The 20,421-nt window shown below is 52.5% G+C and overlaps 1 protein-coding gene across 5 annotated transcripts in view; it reads right to left on the bottom strand.

Annotated features, from left to right (window-relative positions):
- Positions 1-394: 394 nt before the first annotated feature.
- The window catches only part of ST3GAL3 (ST3 beta-galactoside alpha-2,3-sialyltransferase 3), a 236,181-nt gene continuing 216,154 nt past the window's right edge, over positions 395-20,421 (bottom strand). For 3 of the 5 annotated variants that reach the window (XM_068539708.1, XM_068539709.1, XM_068539710.1), the window contains 3 exons: positions 7,028-7,174; positions 6,703-6,849; positions 395-1,445 (listed from right to left, as the gene is read on the bottom strand). In XM_068539708.1, the coding sequence (XP_068395809.1) occupies positions 1,356-1,445; positions 6,703-6,849; positions 7,028-7,174 (384 nt within the window). In that variant the 3' untranslated portion in view covers positions 395-1,355. The other 2 variants (XM_068539711.1, XM_068539712.1) reach the window with 2 other exon arrangements.

Below are 20,421 nucleotides of genomic sequence, written 5' to 3'. Positions count from 1 at the left end.
TCCCTGTGCTGGGGGCTCGGCCGTGCAACTTTCCTGTGCTTGCAGGAACATCTGTCCCTGTAGTGCTGGGGCTGTGGTGACCCAGAGGCACTGTGCTCGGGCTGGGGCTTCAATCCCCTGAACTCTGGCTCCTGTAGGAGGCAGCAGGGTAGATTCTGGGGCATGTCCTGATGCCCCTGGACTGCCTCTCTTAAGGCAAAGAGGGTGCAGGACGGCTATAGGACAGGAGAGGCTCCAGAAGGCCCCTAGGTGGCTACCCAGGTCCTTCAGCTAACACGAGAAGTGAAAGGGACCCAGGAGGGCTGGAGAGATGGCCCTTGGGTTTAGCATACTTGCTGAGGCCCCAGGTTCCTGTTTCTTCCAGGAAAGTCAGAGAAAGCAAGAGGAGGCCAGGTTCAGGGAAGAGCTTTATTGCTTCCATGATGGCTGCTCAGGATGGCTGCCACAGCCTGGGTGAGGTCCTTGAGCCTCACTTCCCTCTGGTCCAGGCTAAAGGCAGAACCCAAGGACCTGGCAGTCTCACTGCTGAAACCCAGAACAGCTGCCAAGTTGGTCACTCCAGGCCTGGGGCAGTGTCCTATGGGTCGGCTGCAGTTGGGGAGGGAGGGGCATTCCCATCAGGTTGGGCCAGGCCTCACCGCCCGAGCTCTGAAGTTCTCTCCACTCAAGCCCAGGGGCATCTTGTTGGCTTAAAGGATGGCTCCAGGGTTTCCCTGTGGGACAGCTGGGGGCTGCTGAGCGGGACTATCCCATCTGCTCCCCAAGAAAGGCCAAACAGTGTCATGAGCTGGAGGGGGCTGGCCTGAGATCCTGCCCACCTCCCTGTAGCCCCGGAGCAGGGCACAGGCTAGTCCTGGCACTCCCACTCTACAGGGAGCCCATTGGTACCACTGCCTGAGGGGCCCTTTAGTGGGTCTCCTTCTGCACGGCCAGTAGACCAAACTTGACATCTCCAACCTTATTGAAAAATAAATTATCCCTACCCTCCCCCCACCCCAAATTCACAAAATGATAATACACCGAACACTGATTGGAGAAATGATTCTGGCGGCAGCCTTGCTGCCTAATGTCCGCCTCCTGCATGCTGGGCCCGCTGGGCATGGCCAGTGGCCTCCTGGCCCTCTGGCTTCAAGGACCCAGGCTGAGAGTGAGGCCTAGTGCTGGTCTCTGAGGCTGGCCTCTGAGCAGACATAGCTCTGGCTGCCCCACCAAGGCCTCACCACCCCTGGGGCCACTTGGCACTGTCCTTCTCTGGGTCTGAAGGCTCCCGCACCTCTCAGGCAGAGCCAGACCGAGGCCAATGAAGTGGGCAGGTGGCGGTGGCTGGACTTCTGTGGCCACGTGCTGGGTCCACCTCAGATGCCACTGGTTAGGTCAGTTATGACATGCGCTTTCACCAGCTTCCGCAGAAACTCTTTCTCTCGCTGAATGTTGTGCGTCCAGGACTGAAAGGAAAGATGGAGCAGTGGTCAGCTGGGCAGCCCAGGTGGCTGCTGGGATGTGGCCCTGCTAGAACGCAGGTTCCCAGGGCTCCATGCCCACTTCCGACCGCCACCCTCCGATGCTCTGACTGTGGGACGTCTGCCCTAGAGGTGCCACAGCTCACCCTCCTCCCTTCCCAGGACCTGGAGAAAATAACCTTCTAACCCCTTTACCCGGCCTCTTAACTTCTTCCAAGTCTTAGAGATGTAGGCTTTCCAACCTGGTTCTCACTCCTTCCACCTGTCCTTGCCCGGCGGCTTCTCCAGGCCCCTAGGTCCTAGGCACCCTGAGGTCAGGCAATGTGAGTCACTTAGGTCCGGCCCAGGCCTGGGGTTGGGCCCTGCTGGAAAGGGAACCGTGCGGGGTGGCTTAGTCATTCTCTGGCCTGCTGCAATCCACTCTCCAGGCCTGGGGGCCGCTGATGAAATCCTGCCTCTCAGACCAGAGGAGCCAGGGGGCCAGAGGCCCATCTTAACGGTTAATATGAAAATTGCAGGGAAGACGCTGCCTTCCAGGGCTTTCCTGGGGAAGACTGCACCCAGGCTCAGGTTCTCTCCTTTCCCCAGTACTCTCACCAGGAAGCTGTGATGACTAAGTCTCTCAAAGAATGAAACAGGATTGAATGAATAAAGGAACAACGAAAGCCAATGGCCTTGTCACAGTCTGGACACAGCTGACCGCTCTGTTGCGTCCGTCAGCGCTGAGGCTCACCCTGGGATGTTCACAGCCACTACTTACCGGTGTGGAGAACTTACAGCTCTTATCTGGTCCTTATCTGACCCAGTCAACCTCCTCCAACCTTCCAAATCTTTTCAGTCTGAAACTTGGGCAAAATCCCCTATATTCCTCTTCTCTGAACACCCCCTTCAACTTCCTGTGCTAACCACAAACCTGGCTGCCCCCAAGGACAGCATCCCCCAGATACGCTCTTTCTTCCCTCACATCCACACTCATGGCGCCTGGAGGTGGCAGGCTCTTCCTCACTCTTTGTTGCTGCATCTGCACAACTGTCCCTGTGTACTCCCTTGAACGTCTGGCTCCTTTGGCTCCTGGCATTATCCTCGGCCGTCTGCAAACTGCCCGTCCTCGTTGCAGACCACTGGGTGACTCACCCTCATTCCTTGAAGATTCAAACATCTGGCTCACTGTCTGTCTTTGAAGGCAGGGACTGATTAGCACAGAGTAGGTGCTCAGTACATATGTGTTGAATGAAATTAGATTTTCCAGGTAAGAAAATGGAGGCATGGAAGAATGGCAGGGCCAGGATCCAAGCGAGCATAGAAACTCATACAGCTCTTTACTTAGCCCATGCCGGCATCACTCCCCAGGGAGAAGTAACCAATCTGATGGGTCAGTTTCAAGAACACCCACTGGGAGTCCCTGAGGGTTGAAAGGTCAGCAGAGGACTGGATATCTGATGATATCAAGGAATTATTGTTAAATTTCCAGGTGTGATAATGGTATAATATTGAAAAAAATCGTCCTTATCTTTTAGAGAAATTTACTGAAATGTTTATGGCTGGCATGATACGATGTCTGAGACTTCTTTCCCAATAACCAGCAGGGAGGGGAGGCGTGAGAGGAAGAGCAGATTGAGCAACACCGGCCGCATGTTGATACCTGGGGGAGGGAGGTGACAGTACGTGGGAGTGCATTATTTTACTCTCTATACTTTGAATACGTTTGACAAAGTTCGTAATAACAGAGCAAACAAAAAAGTCTGCCTGGATGCATCTCTCTCTCCGACCAGGCAACACCGCCTCTCTGGCGCTCTTTTCCCAATCTCTCCCTGGTGCACACAGCACAGGAGCTTACAGCGCTCTCCTCACTACGCTGTCTGCATTGTCCACGGGCTGGGGCAGGATTCTGGGAGCCTCACCAGGACCCCTGACTTTGGATGCAGAGACCACGCTCGCAGAGGAGCCTTCCTTCTCACAGCTCTTTTCCCATCTTTATCTCTTTGCCCCCAGGGTTCTGCCCTGACCGTCACACGTCCTCCTCTGTCATCTCCCTGGGAAACCTCATCCGTGCCTCCCCTGTATCTGAAAAGCAGCTGTGCTCACAACCCACAGATCCTCATTTCCAGCCCAGATTTCCCTCCCATGGCAGACTCCTGTGCGAGCCCACTTCAACCTCTGGCTACTGCTCAGTCCCTCGGGGCTGGTACATCTGACGGCCACTTCTCAGCACACATCTTCTGGGACTTCCTTGCAGTGCTGGACATTGTAGGCACTCCCTCCTTTGGTCTCCACGACCCTGCATCTTCTGTTTTTTTGGCCACGCCGCACAGCTTACAAGGTGTTAGCAGTGAAAGCGCAGAGTCCTAACCACTGGACCGCCAGAGAATTCCCCAACCCTGCAACTTCTAACCCTTCTCTACTCTCTCCTCCTTTATGTTTTTTGTTTTGTTTTGTTTTGTTTTAATTTTTTGGGTGTGCTGCGCAGCATGTGGGATCTTAGTTCCCCGACCAGGGATCAGACCAGCACCCCCTGCATTGGAAGTGTGGAGTCTTAACCACTAGACCGCCAGGGAAGTCCTCTCCTCCTTTATGAACGCCTCTGACACCCCTCACATATCCTGCCGGCATTCGGTCCTCGCCCCACTGTCTTCACATCCCCAGGCTCTCACTGGGCCTGGAGAATGGACTGATGAGTCGGGTGGAGGTGAAGCAACGGTGGGGCCAGGGCACGGAATGGTTCACTTGCCTACCGAAGACACCCCGAGGTGACAACAGGGACCCTACACCCAAGCAACAGCATTTCAGTGACTTCTCTAGGGTGCTGAGAGGTAACAAGAGTAAGTAGGGGTGAAAACATTAATATTAATAATAGTGGCTAACACGTATGGGCGCTTACCATGGCCAGGCCTCTTCTATACATTATCACATCGACTCTTTCCCAGACCTAACATTACCCCTTCCTTGTATTGATAAGCAAAGGAAGGTACAGAGCCAGGCTCTGAACCCAGGCCATTTGATTTCATTGCCAGCACTCAGCACTCCACATGGAGGTGGTGCAGCAGATGCCGTGAGCCTCAGAGCCAGGCGGTTCTACAGGATGAGGAAGGGGGGCGGGGGCAATGGCCTGACAACTGAGATGTGGCAGGTGGCAGAAAGGGAACAGCCTCCACTGGGCACCTCAGGGAAGGTGGTGTCCTTCCACCTCATTCCTGCATGGAGGCCACCTCCAGGCCTTGCTGATTTAAAATCCTAACCGTTTCTTACCTCTGTCTTCCCATCATCACTGAACAGTTCCAGGGCAGGATCCTTCATCTCTTGCCTAGACTGCTGAGACAGTGTCCCCACTGGTTTCTGTTCTTGCCTGGAACCCTCTAGGTCACGCTGCAGCCACAGTGACCCTACTACATGCTAATCTACAGCCTAAAACTGGTCCATGGCTCCCTCCTGCCTTCAGAGCGAAGTCCACGCTCCTTACCGTGGCAGAGAAAGCCCTTCATGATCCAGCTACTGCCTATGTCTGCAGCCTCTCACCTTCTGCCTAAAACTTTTACATAAAGTTTATATAAAAGGAATATGTAAGAGACCAAATATAGGAGTAAACAGAAGCCAGGGGGCAGGTAAAAGCAGTGAGAGAAGTTTGGAATGGGTGCTGGCAGGGGACGAAGCAGCAAGAAGATATGTGAAGAGAGGCAGAGACGGAGAGACCACCAGGGTCCTGGTGAAAACGAGGCAGGGCTGGAGCCACTGCTGAGGGGCTAAGACAGGTCAGGGGCTCTCCTGGACCCAAGATGAGCTTCCCACTTCTGAACCCCATTCCAGGCAACAGGAGGCCCAGCTGTAAGGCTATTTCTGGCTTCTCATGAGATTCCCAAGTCTCTCTTATTTCCTTGAAATAACTCGCAATTACTCGAGCCCGCCTGAATGAACCCAAAAAGCCTAAGACAATATGGATGGGAACGGAAGCCAAGGATGGGGATGTGAATCTCCTGGGAAACATGTGGAGTGAGAAGAGAAGACCGTCTAGGATGGAGCCCTAGCTAATGCTGACTCTTAAGGGATGCACCGAAATCCAGGACACGGAGGAAGAGAATGAGAGAGCCTGGCGAGGGAAACAGGAGGAGCACTGAAATGACCGACTCAGAGTCTAAGCAGGAGAGCGTCTCAGGAAGGGCCGGTCAACAAAGAAAGTGTTTCAGAGCGATCAGAAAAGGCGGGACTGACTGATGCGTGTCCCTTGGACTCGGCAGCCTTGAGTCACTGGTGACCTTGGTGGGAGGTATGTCAGGTGAAGGGGGAAGCCAGGCTGCGAGGGGCGAAGGGTGAGTGGGAGTGAGGAGGGCGAAGGGGCAGAGCACCCCTGGGGCTGCAGTTTTCTCCAGTTTTCTCACGGTGGAGGAGGTGGAGGAGGGGAGGGAGGGAGGGAGCTTTGGGGAGCATAAGGCCTGAACAGTGCAGTGGGGTTGGAGACAGGCATGTGAGAGACTGATGAGCAGGGACGAGCGCTGGCTGAACCGTGAGTCTGCTCGGACTCCGGGATATTGACACTAGCAACCTTCGCCACCCAGATGCAGGAGTAGAGAAGCTGCTCAAAGCACAAGCCCCAGACGCCCAGGGTCCAGGCTGGGAGCAGCGGGAGATGAGTGGTAGAAGCAAAGGGTGCTGTAAGAGGCATTTCGATTTTCCACGTGGGCTCTTGCTGTGAAGGGAGAGGTGCCAGGAGAGGCTAGCTGACTGGGAGAACTTAAGGTACCTGAACATATGAATCACCCGGGAAGCAACTCTGGGTGCTAGAAAGCTTTAGTGCTTGGCCATGGGGAAGGGTGGAGGAGGTATGGGGGCATCCTGGCACGGAGAGGTAAGGTCTGTGGGTTGTTTGAGGGGGTGAGGAGGTCCTCTGAGGGAAGAGGAGAATCGAAGCAGAGAGGAGGGCTGTGAGCTTGCTCCAAGATGGGCATGTGATGGCTGGGGAGCAGCAAGGAGGAGGCAGGGGTTGGACCAGGACAAGGAGAGGGCCAGGGAGGGGAAGTTCAGGGAGAAGGATGCTTGGTGGTCAGAGGCCTGCAGGCAGGGATGGATGCCTGGTGACCCAACTTAGCTGAGGGTGGGTCAGGGCCTTTCAGGGAGCTCTGAGCAGCCAGACCCGAAGCTGGCTCGTCCCTTGACCATTCATTTGTACACACGCAATCAGAGTCTGTCCTTCGTGCTGGCACTGACCCCTCCCTCGCCCTGCCCAGGGACTGCCCCCCGCCCAGCCCTGCACCTCTTTGATGGCTGCCATGCGCACGGTCTCATAGTAGTGCAGGGGTGCATTGGGTGTGCTCATGTCGTAGCCGAAGCCTGCAACTGCCACCTCATCACAGCCGTGTAGTGCCATGGTCACTGCCACACTGCCGAGGGTCGGGATGTTCTGGATGGAGGGGAAGGGGGTGCAGAGTGAGGCTGAGACCCTCAGCGAAGCTCTCCAGAGCTCAGCTCTGCTCCTGAGAACTGAATCCTCTGTCCCCACCCTGCCGCCCTGTCCTTCCTTCCCAAGGCACCTCTGGCCCAGGTCCCCTTCTACCTCTCCCAGGATCCAGACATCTCACCCCGCGGCCCATGAGGCCGTTGTTGAAAGGCAGTCCGATGAGGGTGAAGGCGGCTTCCTGGATGAAATATGGGTTGAGGATGCGAATCTCAGGGGGTTCCTTGGGCACCCGAGTGGCCACAGATTTCCAGAAGCCATCTGATGCGCTCTGTAGACACAGCACAAGTGGGCATGAGCGGGCACACAGCTTGTGATGGGACTGGGTGAGTGGTGGGGACCCAAAGTGTGTACAGGCTAATGAGAAACAAGGTGGGGGGCATGAGATATGTACAGGGAGCCTGGGGCATGGGGAAGAAACACGGCTGGAGGACGGACCACCTGGTGGGTGCTGGGGACACAGGATGTGTGGCAGAGACAAGGTACATGGTAGGGCACAACGAGCACACAGTGGGGCCAGTGTGGATGGAGGATACCAAGTGAGCTGCAGGGCGGGGCACAGGGCGTGGGGCACTGGGCTGTGCTGCTCTGGCCTTGGGCCGGGGGTGGGGGGTGGGGGGGGCGGCGTCTTGGGCCACGAGGAAGACCCAACGGCCCAGCAGTACCCCTCCCCTTTGCTGCTACTGAGGGGCCCAGGAGGAGCCTGCCCTCTCTCTCCTATCTGCTCTGCTGGGCTCGCCTCCTTTCCCTTCTGCTGAATTTCCTCGCTCTCAGTCAACTGTTCTAAAGTGAACCTGAAAAATAAAGACAGAATGTGAGCTAGTATGGCAGAGCAGAAACAACACTCCAACCCCAGTTCTGCCACCGATGGAGTTGGGTGACTTTGGGCAGGTGACAAGCTCTCTAAGCTTCAGTTCTTTAATTGCAGAATGGGATGATTCTTCCCTGAGGGATCTCAGTACCAGACTGGAGAGGCATCAGCTCTGAAACCTGACACCCCAGGGTCCACTCCAGGGCCACAAATTCCTCTCCTTCTACCTCTCTTCCTTCCTCTAGTTCCCAGCCCTGCCTTTCTGTTCAGTACACGAGCCCTCCCTGGTCTAGTCCCTTGAGTATATCGCTTCAGCTACTCTCTCGTGAGCACCCTCAACTCCCTGCCCCTTGTCATTCTATTGTCCTAGCCCAGGGGAACCACGAACTTAGATCAACCCATACATCCACCTTTCCCACCCTTACAACTGGGCTCCTGAGTACTGCTGGAGAAAGTCACAAACCAACCCTGTAGGCTGGAGGGATGTCCCAGGGATGTCCCATAGCCTATGTAAGCAACCCCTCTGTTGTTGGACATCTCAGTTGTTTCTGGTTCCCCCAGATCTGCTCCTCCTTCTGTGTTCCCTAACCTCTGCTGTCTACTCAATCTTCCAAACTAGAAGCCTGGGAATCGACTTTGCATCCCTCTTCATCTCTCCAGCCCGTTCTGTCCTACTGGTCATCTGGGTCATTTCGATTCTATTTCCTATAGAATCCCACGGATCCATCCTTCCCTCCCAAGCCCACTGCTACCACCTAAAGTCCAGGTCTCATCATCTTTCAAATGGACTATTATAATGAGGCCATGCACACTGTTTGTCTGGTTGGCCACTAACCGCCCCCGGAGCCCAGTAGAGTTACTGGAAAAGTACAAAATAATTGTTGAGTTCCATTCACCCAGAATGAGTGCCCAGAATGGGCCACCTCTGCCTCCCAAACCACTTTCTGCTCTCTGCCAGAAAGATCTTTCTATATACAAACCGGATCACATCACCACTGCCCACAGGAGATCAGAGTTTTTTAGCCAGTAACCCTGCCTGCTGCTCCAGGTCTCATTTCAGCCCATCTTAAGTCCGCATCTGCTGACTCGTGCCTCCATTCTTTTGCTGATGCTGCTCCTTCTGTCTCTAACGGTCTCCCCACCTCCACCCACCTGATCCACCCTGCTTGCTTCTTAAGACTCAGCATCTTCTCCTTTCTCATGTCTTTCCTGAATACCTTCATCCCAAGGGAGAAATGACCTCTAACCTTTGGGAGGTGATAAAATATGGAGTTAAGATCTGCTACAGGGGCTTCCCTGGGGCACAGTGGTTGAGAATCCTCCTGCCAATGCAGGGGACACGGGTTCGAGCCCTGGTCCGGGAAGATCCCACATGCCGCGGAGCAACTAAGCCCGTGCGCCACAACTACTGAGCCTGCGCTCTAGAGCCCGTGAGCCACAACTGCTGAGCCTGTGTGCCGCAACTACTGAAGCCCGCACGTCTAGAGCCCGTGCTCCGCAACAAGAGAAGCCACCGCAGTGAGAAGCCCACGCACGACAACAAAGAGTAGCCCCTGCTCACCGCGACTAGAGAAAGCCCACGCACAACAATGAAGGCCCAACACAGCCAAAAATAAATAAATAAAATAAATAAATTTATAAAAAAAAAGATCTGCTATGGTTTGAAAGTTTGTGGCCCATCCCCCCCCCCCCCCAATTCATTTATGTTGAACACCTAATGCCCAAGGTGATGGTATTAGGAGGTGGGCCTTTGAGGGTGAAGGGTGAAGCCCTCAAGAATGGGATTAGCGCCCTTACAAAAGAGGCCCAAGAGATCCCTCGCTCCTTCCACCAAGTGAGGACATAATGATTTATGAACCAGGAAGCCCTCACCAAACACCAAGTCTGCCAGTGCCATGATCCTGGACTTCCAGCCTCCAGAACTGTGAGAAACAAATGTCTGCTGTTTATAAGCCACCCAGTCTGTGGTATTTTGTTATAGCAACATGGGCTGACTAAGACAGAAGATCCTTGGGCCCAGATCCAAACTCAGCTCTGGTCACTCAACTGTGTGGAGGCCTTGGGCAAGAAAACTATCATTTCCCTATGGATAAACCAGGGATACTAAGGGTATTTATCTTGTGTTGTGAGAACTTAATGAGATAATTCAGGCTGAGTGCCCAGCTCACAGTCACTGGTCAGCTACTATCACCACCGCCATTAGCCCCAGGGCAGGGGCTCACATCTGATTCCCTTCTGTGGCCCAGCAGCGCAGCACCGGCCACGGGTGTGTAAGGGGACATGAACTCCATCCCGGCTCCTCCACTGCCCTCAGCATCTCTTCAGGCTTGTCTTCTGCGGCCTTCAATGGACTGTCTGCTCCAGCCAGCCCCTCCTCACGTCTCCCCATCTCTGGCAACACCTCTCTCTCGGGCAAATTCTATCCCTCCTCCAAGCGTCAGCTCAAAGGATGGGCCCTTAGGGCCAACTTCGCTGGGTCTCAGCCCCAGTGAGACGAGACAGCAGACCCCAGACCGGCTTCCTCCTGTGCCTCCCTCTGTGTCCAGGAGAAGTGTGTGTGTGTAAGGGGGTAAAGATCAGGACAGTGAGACCCAGCAGGAAAGGGAACGGTGGAGAAATGGCCAAGATCTTATGCAGAACTGGGGAGAAGCCCCTCCTGGGAAGATCAGACGTGTACTGAAAGGAACGGCAGGTACCAGTCTGTGCTGAGCAAAGCACAGCCCCCGTCCCTTCTCCAGAGCCCAGCAGGTCCCAACATCTTCCCCGCACCCTACAACCCCGGGTCCCTGCCCACGCCTGCCCACATACCCCTAAAGAGGAGGAAGGGCAGCGGCTGCTCGGGAAGGGAGGGAGAGGCAGTAATGGCACACCTGGGGGTGTGGAGACTACAGGCTGGTTTTCATAGATATTATTTATGTCTCTTCAACTTTCACCCACTTCACAGGTACGGGACCCAAGATGAAGCAACGTGTTCAAGGTCACGTAAGAGCCTGTACCAAGATGCAAACCCAACGTCGTGATGCCAGGATGGGTGTTCTTTCTGCCACGCTATTTATTATCAGCACTGCTGTTCCCACCCTTGGGAGGTCTCGGGGGCTAGTCAAGGATGGATGGGGCCTCCCTTCTACCCGCCAGAAGCGCTGAGGTGAGTTAGGGGTCACTCCGGTTGGTGCCCTGCATCCTGTTTCACAGAGGGGACTGAGGCTCAGAGAGGCGAGGGGCCTTGCCCCGAGGCACACACAGCTGGGGAGAATCTGAGCTGGATTCAACTTCAGAGCCTGGGTCTTTCTGTGACACGAGATTCCCTCTCTGAGACAACATCTCTTGGCTTTTCCCATGTGCTTAAGGGTCCCATATGTAACCACCATGTGAAACGGTAGGAAATTAGCTTACGATCTCAAGCCCCTTTGAGAAGCTGACAAACGCTCCAGGGTGGAGGGGAGGCTTCTGCCTCTCTTCCCATCTTTACTCTTTCCCAGGAGGGGAAACAACTCATGTGACTTCTTGGATTTGAGGATACGTGTGTCACATCTACTAGTAGGAAATGCAAAGTCACAGGCACACATAGAGCTCCTTCTGGCTCCTTGTGCCCAGGCAGCGGCGGGTACGCCAAGGCAGAGCTTGCCTCCCTGGAGCAGGCCCGGCATTCCGGTCCCTGCTCTGCTCACCTGTTCTAAGAGCGCTGAAGCTCCTACTGCCTTCAGGCAGAGAGCAAGACTTGGGAAGGGGTCGGGGAGGGGGTGGGGTGGGGGTGGGAGCGAGTCTTATGCTTGGGACTCAAGTCTCAGAGAGGCTGCCTTAGGGCACGGGGACCCAGCACCGCTATTTTATTTTTCCCACCTGTCACTGTCCTGGTGCAGGGCCTCCTCAGGAATCCCAGGGAAAGGAGGAACAGGAAGACCAGGATCTGGCTGGGGCATCACTGTGTCAGACAAATACCAGGTAACCACAACTGCAGCCCGTCTCTCAAATAAAAGCCATGGCTCCCCGTCTCAGAAAAATCATACACAGGTACACACACACAACACGCCGCACACCACTGCCAAAGGGAGCAGGGTCCCTGAAAGCGAGGGCGTTTGGTGACTTGAGATTGAGAATCTCTGTGTGGGGCAAGAAGAGAGGAGAACCTCATAGACACCAACTCTGAAGGGGTCGGTGGGAGCAGAGGAGCCTGCGGAGGAGACTGAGAACCAACAGTAAGAGCCACGAGGAGACGCAGGGAGGGTGTGATGCCATGGGAGACTGTGGGCCTTGGAGTCTGGGAGACCCACGTCCACATCCAGATTCCGCATCACGCAACCAGGGTGTGTCACGGGATTTCTTCAGGCCTCAAGTTCCTCGTGCATAACAGGGACGTCAAGACCACTTCCCAGATAGCCGTGATGATCAAATGAAGTGCTGTGCATTTTACAGCATCTGGCACCATGTCTGGCACATGGCAAGGGCTCAATAAATCTTGTCTGTTATGATTCTGAGTGTCACAGAAGCCGAGAGTGAAGCAGAGGGTGTGGCCAGCAATGTTAGAGGCCACACACAGGCCAGTTCACAGACATACACACACTCAAACGGGGGCCAGCTTTGTCCTTGGGTCCCCTGCAGGAGGGCAGTGGGTGTTGGAGGCCTTCCTACTGCTGGGTGACACTGCCAAGCCTGCCACCAGAACACAGCCCTGTTCCAGAAGGCCTATCCAAACGGCCCAAGGCCTCTCACATCTCGTTTCCCTGACCCACAGGACACAGCACAGAGGCCTATAAAGCCAGCCAATGACGCTGGCCTGGAATGGTCAAACCTCTCCTCAAGGCCACCTGTGGGCCGCATGCTTGGTTGAATCCCTCCTCCAGGAATGTCCCTGCCTCAGTCCAGCCTGGAGCCAGCTCATCTGCATGGAGCCGCTGGTCTCCTGCTGAAGGAACTTGTTCTGCTCTTGTCAGAACAGCCAGGAGCAACGGGGGGAAAGCATCTGGGAAGAAGTACCTGCCCAGCCGGGCTCCCACAGTGCTTGCCCTCGTCCTTGCAGGCTGCTTCTCCTGCAGCCTCTTCCTCCTTCTCTGTGGGGAGAGAAGCAGTCTGCATGCCAAGATGAGAGGTCTGGGAGTGGAGAGCCTGACCGTGGCTGGCTTTCTGCAGCCAGGAGTAAGGGCAGGTGTGTTCACTCCTGCCTACACCAACCCCCCACCCCACCCCCGCCGCTGCTACTGCCTGAGGACAGGTCACCAGCTCACTGGGGTCACTCCAGGAGCCACCAGACCTCCTTGCCTCCATCGTGCCTTCCTTCAATTCCACACAAATCTGATCTTGACACTCTCAGGGCTAAAATCTTCAGAGGCTTTCCACCGCCCACTAAGACAGCTTGTCAGGATCATTAAGAGCACGGGTCTGGTTTTTTTTTTTTTTTTTCCTTACTCAAAAGGAGTTTGTAACCCAGGAGGAAAGACAGGGCTGTGTACAAATATCTCAATACATGGTATAATTATTACGATATGAGAAAGAGCCAAAAAGAGGTTTAAAACATCTGCTATACTTATTTAAAATATATACAAAGAAGACATATCCCCAAAATGTTCACATGCATAAAACTTAAAATGGGAGGAAGAGCAAGGTGACATACCAAGGAAACTATAAGTAAAATGAAGTAGAGCTTGAAAAGAGAGCTATTTACAGATGTACAAAATATTTCAGAACTAATGATTAACCTGGATCAACCAATCAACAAATACATGAGTCTCTGTTATATATAAGCCATTTACTTTCTGTACAAATATATTCTATAATATTTCAGACATCAAATAACCCTCAAAACATTGATTACCATCATACAAAAAGAGATCTTTAAGAACATCTGGTCTGGGCAGGGGGTGGGGGGGATGAATTGGGAGGTTGGGATTGACATATATACACTATTGATACTGTGTATAAAATAGGTAACTAATGAGAACCTACTGTATAGCACAGGGAACTCTACTCCATTCTCTCTGGTGAACTAAATGGGAAGGAAATCCAAAAAAGAGGGGATATAGCTGATTCACTTTGCTGTACAGTAGAAACTAACACAACATTGTAAAGCAACTGTACTCCAGTAAAAATTAATTTAAAAAAATTTGCTTTCGGGGCTTCCCTGGTGGCGCGGTGGTTAAGAATTCGCCTGCCAATGCAGGGGACAAGGGTTCGAGCCCTGGTCCCGTAAGACTCCCACATGCCATGGAGCAACTAAGCCCGTGCGCCGCAACTACTGAGCCTGCGCTCTAGAGCCCGTGAGCCACAACTACCGAAGACCGCACGCCTAGATCCCGTGCTCTGTAACAAGAGAAGCCACCACAATGAGAGGCCTGCGCACCGCAACGAAGAGTAGCCCCCCGCTCACTGCAACTAGAGAAAGCCCATGCACAGCAACGAAGACCCAATGCAGCCAAAAATAAATTAAATAAAATAAATTAATTAAAAAAAATTGCTTTCGGGGGGAGGGATAAATTGGGAGATTGGGACTGACATATACATACTACTGTATATAAAACAGATAACTAATAAGGACCTACTGTATAGCACAGGGAACTCTACTCAATACTCTGTAATCACCTATATGGGAAAAGAATCTAAAAAAGAGTGGATATATGTATATAACTGATTCACTTTGCTGTACAGCAGAAACTAACACAACATTGTAAATCAACTATACTCCAATAAACAACCAAAAAAAAAACCCCAAAAAACAAAACAAAAAAGAACATCTGGTCTAATCCCCTCTTACAGAAACCAAGGCCCTGAAAGCTTTGTTTTCTTATCTAGTCCATTTCCCCCAAGGGATCCAGCCACCACCATTCCTCCACAATGACTCAGACTTGAATGCTCACTCTCCCTTGATGGTTCCCTCTCCCAGGTCCCCAGGAACCTAGCAACACCAGGTCTGTGGCTCCTGTGCAGATCCATCCCACAACTGCCTCCTTCCCGCCTTCCTCAGCCCAACCCTGCTTGCGGATTGGGCTGCCCCAATAATTCTGTGGGTCTGCTTTTGAACCCTGACCACTAACTCTGTATCCCTCGGAAAGTTCTTTAACCTTTCAAAGTCTCATTATCATCATCTAAGAATATGGGAAATCAGACTAGCTCCTTCTTCATAGTGTTTCTGTGCCATGACAGTTACAAGTCACACACATAATGTTTGGCACAAAGGCAGCTCGTTAGCTTCTGCTATTGTTAGTCCGCAGGACAAAGTCCAAGCTCCTTGACGTGACTTTGGCTGACAAGACCCTTCACCATCTGTCCCGTCTACCCAGCCTCACCTCCAGCCATTGCCACCATGTCCGTGAAGGCTCAAATCCCTAAGATTTGTGGGGCTAGGGACAAAATTACAAATGGATGTCCACATACCACACGTCTAAGATTTAGATTCCAAATATGTGACAGTTACTAATCATGGTATGAAGCTGTTAAATAAAATATATTCTATCCTCCCTTGAAAAATGATCTGGAAGGCCAGCTTTGAATTGAGAATTCTGACTCCCGGAGACACATGCCGGCCCATGGTGTAGGGAGAGCTAGCCCCAGCCTGCCCTCCCGTTCCCTTCCCACCCTGGTCCCATCTCACGCTGTGGGAAGCACTGTGCACACGTGTGCGGACTGCCCAGCTTACACATCCAAGTTCAGCTTACAGCCTCTGCAAACATCCCTCCTTGGACTTTGGAGTCGGCACAGGGAGGTGTGTTCTACCCTCAAGAGGACAGAAGTGGACTTGGCACTGCTGGGGCAAGAAATTCTGAGGTCTCCAGTACCTGGGGATGGTCTAGCAGGGGAGGATGGGCCTGGGGTGGGCATTTCCCTCTGAGCCCTGAAGAGGGGGCTCAGCAAGGCAAGCACTGACCTTCTCAGAAGGTGCTCGCCACTGCAGCGAGCACAGCGTGCCAGGGGCTGTCAGTGCACTGTCCCACTGGCTCCTTGCAGCGGTGTATCTGGGAGCCACCCCGGGAAGCTTTCACCATCCCCATTGTACAGAAGAGGAAAATGAAACTCAGAGACGGGGCCTGAGGCAGAGGCATCCGTTCCTGATACTGAATCCAGTGCTGTTGCAGCGGCCCCACCCACACCAAAGGAGCAAGAGTGGGAGCGGCTGTGCTGGCTGGTCCAGGTGCCCGCGGCCTCTGCAGGGTCACTGGGCTGCTCCTTTATACTCCGTATGCTAGTTGAACCATACTTTTCATAATAAACCCCTTAGGTTATATTTGAGTTTGGCCATTATAATAACACTATAATAAAAACCTTTGTAGGCAGATTTTTCCTTCCCTTGGGTGATGGCTCCTGGTGCCAAGTGTCATTTCCTTTCCAAAAAGCTTGTCCCCAATTACACTCTGACTAGTAGCCTTTGAGAGCACCTGTCACTTGCACTCTTGCCAGAATCATGTATTACAATTTAAACACATTCTCTGAAGACATGATAGGTGATAAGTGGCATCCTGTCGCCTTCACATGAATTTTCTGACTGCCAGGAAGGTTAAACATATTTCTGTGGTTAACTAGTTATATTTCCGTTGTTTACTAGTTATATTTCCTTCTGTGTGATCGGTTCAGTCTCCTGCTCATTAACTGCTGGGGTCCTAATGGTTTTCCTGTCAACTTCCGTGATAATAACCATTTGTCATATTTCCTAAACATACTTTTCAAAGTTCTGTGGTATCCAGTCTTTTTTGGTTGTTGTTTAAAGCGTTCGTATATTATCAAATCTGATTTTTCCTAGCACTGCTGTCCCTTGAAAGTTCTCTTCCCTCTAGGGATGTGATTTCTATTCTACTTTCTTCAAAAGTACTACTTTCCTTTGGCTGTATTTTTATATTTTACTTTTTAATCTATTTGGAATTTATTTTGATGCATGCTATGAGGAGAGGGTCAAAAACCTTTTTGAAAGCTATATTTGGAAAAAGCAATGAACAAAAAGAGGAGTCGGCTTGGGGCTGGCTGTGTGATACCAACAGACAACTGAACGAGGCAGAGGCCAGGGACTGTTCAGTTTTCACTTTTTTTTATCAAGGAGAATGATCTCGGAACCTCAGAAAGAAGATCAAACATGGCTAAGAGGAGAGAGGTGCCCAGGAGAGGCAAGAGGGGAGCAAAAGGACGCAAGGGTCCGAATCTAAAAGAATGATCTCTGGGGCAAGAGAGGAGGGAGGCGGCCTACTTGCGAGGAAAGAGCCCCCACTGAGAGTCAGAAGATCTGGGTTGGAATCCTGACTCTGCCACAAGTTCCTGCCTTCCTCTGGGTCTCAGTTTCCACATTTATTTATTCGTTTATGCATGCCAACTCTGTCGCAAACACTGCAGGCGGTGATGGGCGTACAGAGATAAACAGGACAGTCCCTGCCCTCCAGGGGCTTATAAGAGTCGATGGATAAGAGAACCCTTATGCATAACAGACTGATGAGTGTCGTGGGAGCTCAGAAGAGAAGCATCTCATACAGCCTTGGGAAGGGAAGCAGACAAAACATGGAGGTGTGAAATGGGCATATACTTTGGTATGGCCAGAGTGGAGAGTAATTTTGGGTGCAAGAAGGAGCGGTCAGGACAAGGAAGGGGTTGGAGGGCCCAGATCACGGAGCGCTATGCTATGGAATTGGAATTTTACCCTGCAGGCCAGTGGTTCTCACACTTGAGCCTGTATCCAAATCACCTGGAGGGCTCATTAAACAGACTGCTGGGCCCACCCCCAGAGTTTCTCATTCACAGCCTAAGGTGGAGTCCCAAAATGCATTTCTGACAAGTTTCCAGGTGATACTGATGCTACCGGAAAGGAGAAGGCACTCTGAGAACTGCAGCATGTGGACAACGGGGACCCATTAAGCAGGAGAATGAACCAACCAGACAGACACTTTAGGATGATTCTTTTGGATACAGGTGTGGATAATGGATTGGAGGGAGGCCTGATTGGATGCAGGGAGATAGGAAGCTGCTGAAATAATCCAAGGAAGACATTTTTAAAAGGGAGAACCACAGATCTGGAGGCTGCATGGCTGAATAGAGAAGGCAGAGGAGATGGAAGAATTGAGCATGCTTCCCAGGATTTTAGCCATGAGTCTGTAAGGACCAAGGACTATCCCTAGAACTTACCATTGCGTACAGTACACCGTAAATGCTCACTGAATATTTGCTGACAAGTTGTTCCTTTAAAGTGAGGCACTGGATTTAGAATCAGAAGGCCACTGCCATAGAGGGATAGGTTTGGAAGACAGACTGGAGAGCGCTGAGAAACAGAAGGGGGAAAATAGGGAGATATGTATCGTGGACAGCTGATGACCCTTCCCAGAAACTTGAAAAAGAAGGGAAGGAGAAAGGGTGAATATCAGCTGAAGAGGGGGCTTTCTTTTTTTTTTTGGCTGCGTTGTGGCATGCGGGATCTTAGTTTCCCAACCAGGGATTGAACCTGCGCCCCCTGCAGTGGAAGCGTGGAGTCTTAACCACCGGACTGCCAGGGAAGTCCCTGGGGCTTTCATTTTTGTGGTGAGAGAAATGAAAAAAAAAAATAGCTGAACAAATTTATAGATGTGAGAGGAAGATCCAGTAAAGAGGTAAGAAAAGAGATCAGTGAAAAAAGACAGTTCCTGAGAAGGTGGGAGGAGATGGCATCCAGAGCTGGGTCTGAGTTCACCTCTACCACTTAACTAGTTGTGTGATCTTAGCAAGTAACTCATCCTCTCTGTGCCTCAGTTTCCTAAACCCCAAGATGGGGATCATAATAGTACCTATCTAACAGGGTCATGATGAAAACTGAATAAAGGAATTCAAAGGAAGCTGGCAGACTGAAGATCTTAATAAATGACGTCTATGATGAGGATGGTGGAAGGAGGAAGAGGAGGAAAAGAAGCAGGAGGAGGAAAAGGAGGAGGAATAAAAACAAGGATCATGAGGTAAGTAAGCACGAGGCTACGGATGACGGTGATGAAGAGGAGCACAGGGGATGATGACGTGAGCCCCAGTCCCTGAGCACCTTTCATGGTGGGGGAGGAGCCATGGGCAGGATGCAGGATGGGGAATGTGCAGGGAGTCCTCCTGGCCCTCACAGGGGATAATGGATCTGTGAGAAAGAGCTGTGTCCACTGGAAATGGCTGCAAAGGAAATAGTATCCAGGAGAGCTTGTCTCAGAGGTTTGGAAAGGAGACTGTGGGGTGCGGAGCATCGAGCTGGCTCAGCAGAGGCCTTGTCAAGCAGTAGGAGGCAACGGTGTCTGCCAGCCTCACCACGCTTTCTAGGTGCCCTGCACGGAGTCTCCCCAGAGGCAAGGTGGTGTCCACACCGAGCTCCTGCTAGGCAGAGCCCATCCTAAGGCTCTGCATCTCTCTCAGGCCCGGACAGAGCACAGGTTTAGGTGCAGATGGACGTTCAGTCCCTGTCTCAGGCCTGGTCCAATAAGGCCTCACGTGCGGGGACCTGGTGGCCATTTGCCTTGTGCTAGATTGCTAGCCCACCCCTGCGGCCTTTCACCAGGAGGTCCACGTCTCTCCTTCCTCTAGGCCTGGTCTCTGACCCCCGCTTTTAGGTCACTTCCTAGGTCAGGCCCTACAGTCTAGACAAAGACTTCACTCCCTAGTGCAACTGGGCTTTTCTAGTAGCACCACCACCAATAATAATAATAAAATAATAAACAGTATTCATAATTGCCACACACAGAACTTACTAAGTGTCAAGCACTATGCTAGGTGCTTCTATACTTCATCTTGTTTAATTTTTAAACCAACCCTGAAAGATGGGTAGTACTACTCCTGTTTTATGAAGTCTAAGGGGCCTAGGTGATTTGTCTAAGAACCCAGCTAACAAGTGACAGGGTCTAAATTTAAACCCGAGTCTGTATGACTCCAAGGCCTAAGCTGCTTTCTCCTCTTCAACCACGTTGTCTCTCAAATTCAAGGGCCCAGTCCCCCTGGGCGTGAAGCTGCTTTCTCCTCTTCAACCACGTTGTCTCTCAAATTCAAGGGCCCAGTCCCCCTGGGCGTGAAGTGGGGCCCTGGCCGGCCTCTTAGATCCCTCCGCCTTCCCCAAGGACTGAACAAAAGGTGGAAGGTCGGGCCTGGGTCAAGGCTGTCCAGGGGCCAACCCCTAGCCCTTGTCCTCTCCTCCCCGCCTGCTAGGTTGGAACCACACCCACCAACCCAGGCCAGGCCTCAGGCCCAGAGGCCACTCAGCAGTGAGGCCAGCTTTCCGGTTTCCCAAGTGAGGATGAAGAGGACTGGGAAGGCAGCTCCCCGGGGCTCTGAAGTGCTGGGTCACCAGCATCCTGGGGCACAGTGGGGGAGTCTGGCAGAGGCAGGGGACACAGCACGAGAAGCTCTGCCTCTCACGTGTCCCGTCCTCTCCAGGTCCCAGGGCTCCATCCTCAGGACCACAGACAGGGCGTCTCCAGCCTTCATCAAACACCAGGAGGATGCTCAGGGCACAGCACCTACTACACTGCATTATAACTCTAGTTCGGGGACTGTCTCTCCCATTAGACCGAGTGACTTTCTATTTCCAGGGAGCAGCACAGTGACAGCACAGAGAACACCTGACGATGCCTGGCAAATGAGTAAGCGCGTGGAGGGATGGAGCCAGATGTGCCTCTGAGAAGAACTTCACAAGAGCTGGAGGCCGCCCCTCCCTCCATGGCCCACATATACCTGCATCTCCATGTCCCCAGCTCCTCCCCTCCCCCTGACCTCAGCTTCCCCACTCAGTAGTCCGCTGGTGCTCCTCT

Source organism: Eschrichtius robustus, chromosome 3 (assembly GCF_028021215.1).
Source record: "Eschrichtius robustus isolate mEscRob2 chromosome 3, mEscRob2.pri, whole genome shotgun sequence".
NCBI classification, from domain to species: Eukaryota; Metazoa; Chordata; class Mammalia; order Artiodactyla; family Eschrichtiidae; genus Eschrichtius; species Eschrichtius robustus.
The sequence above is the reverse complement of the archived record's forward strand: the minus strand, read 5'-3'. Positions and strand labels throughout refer to the sequence as shown.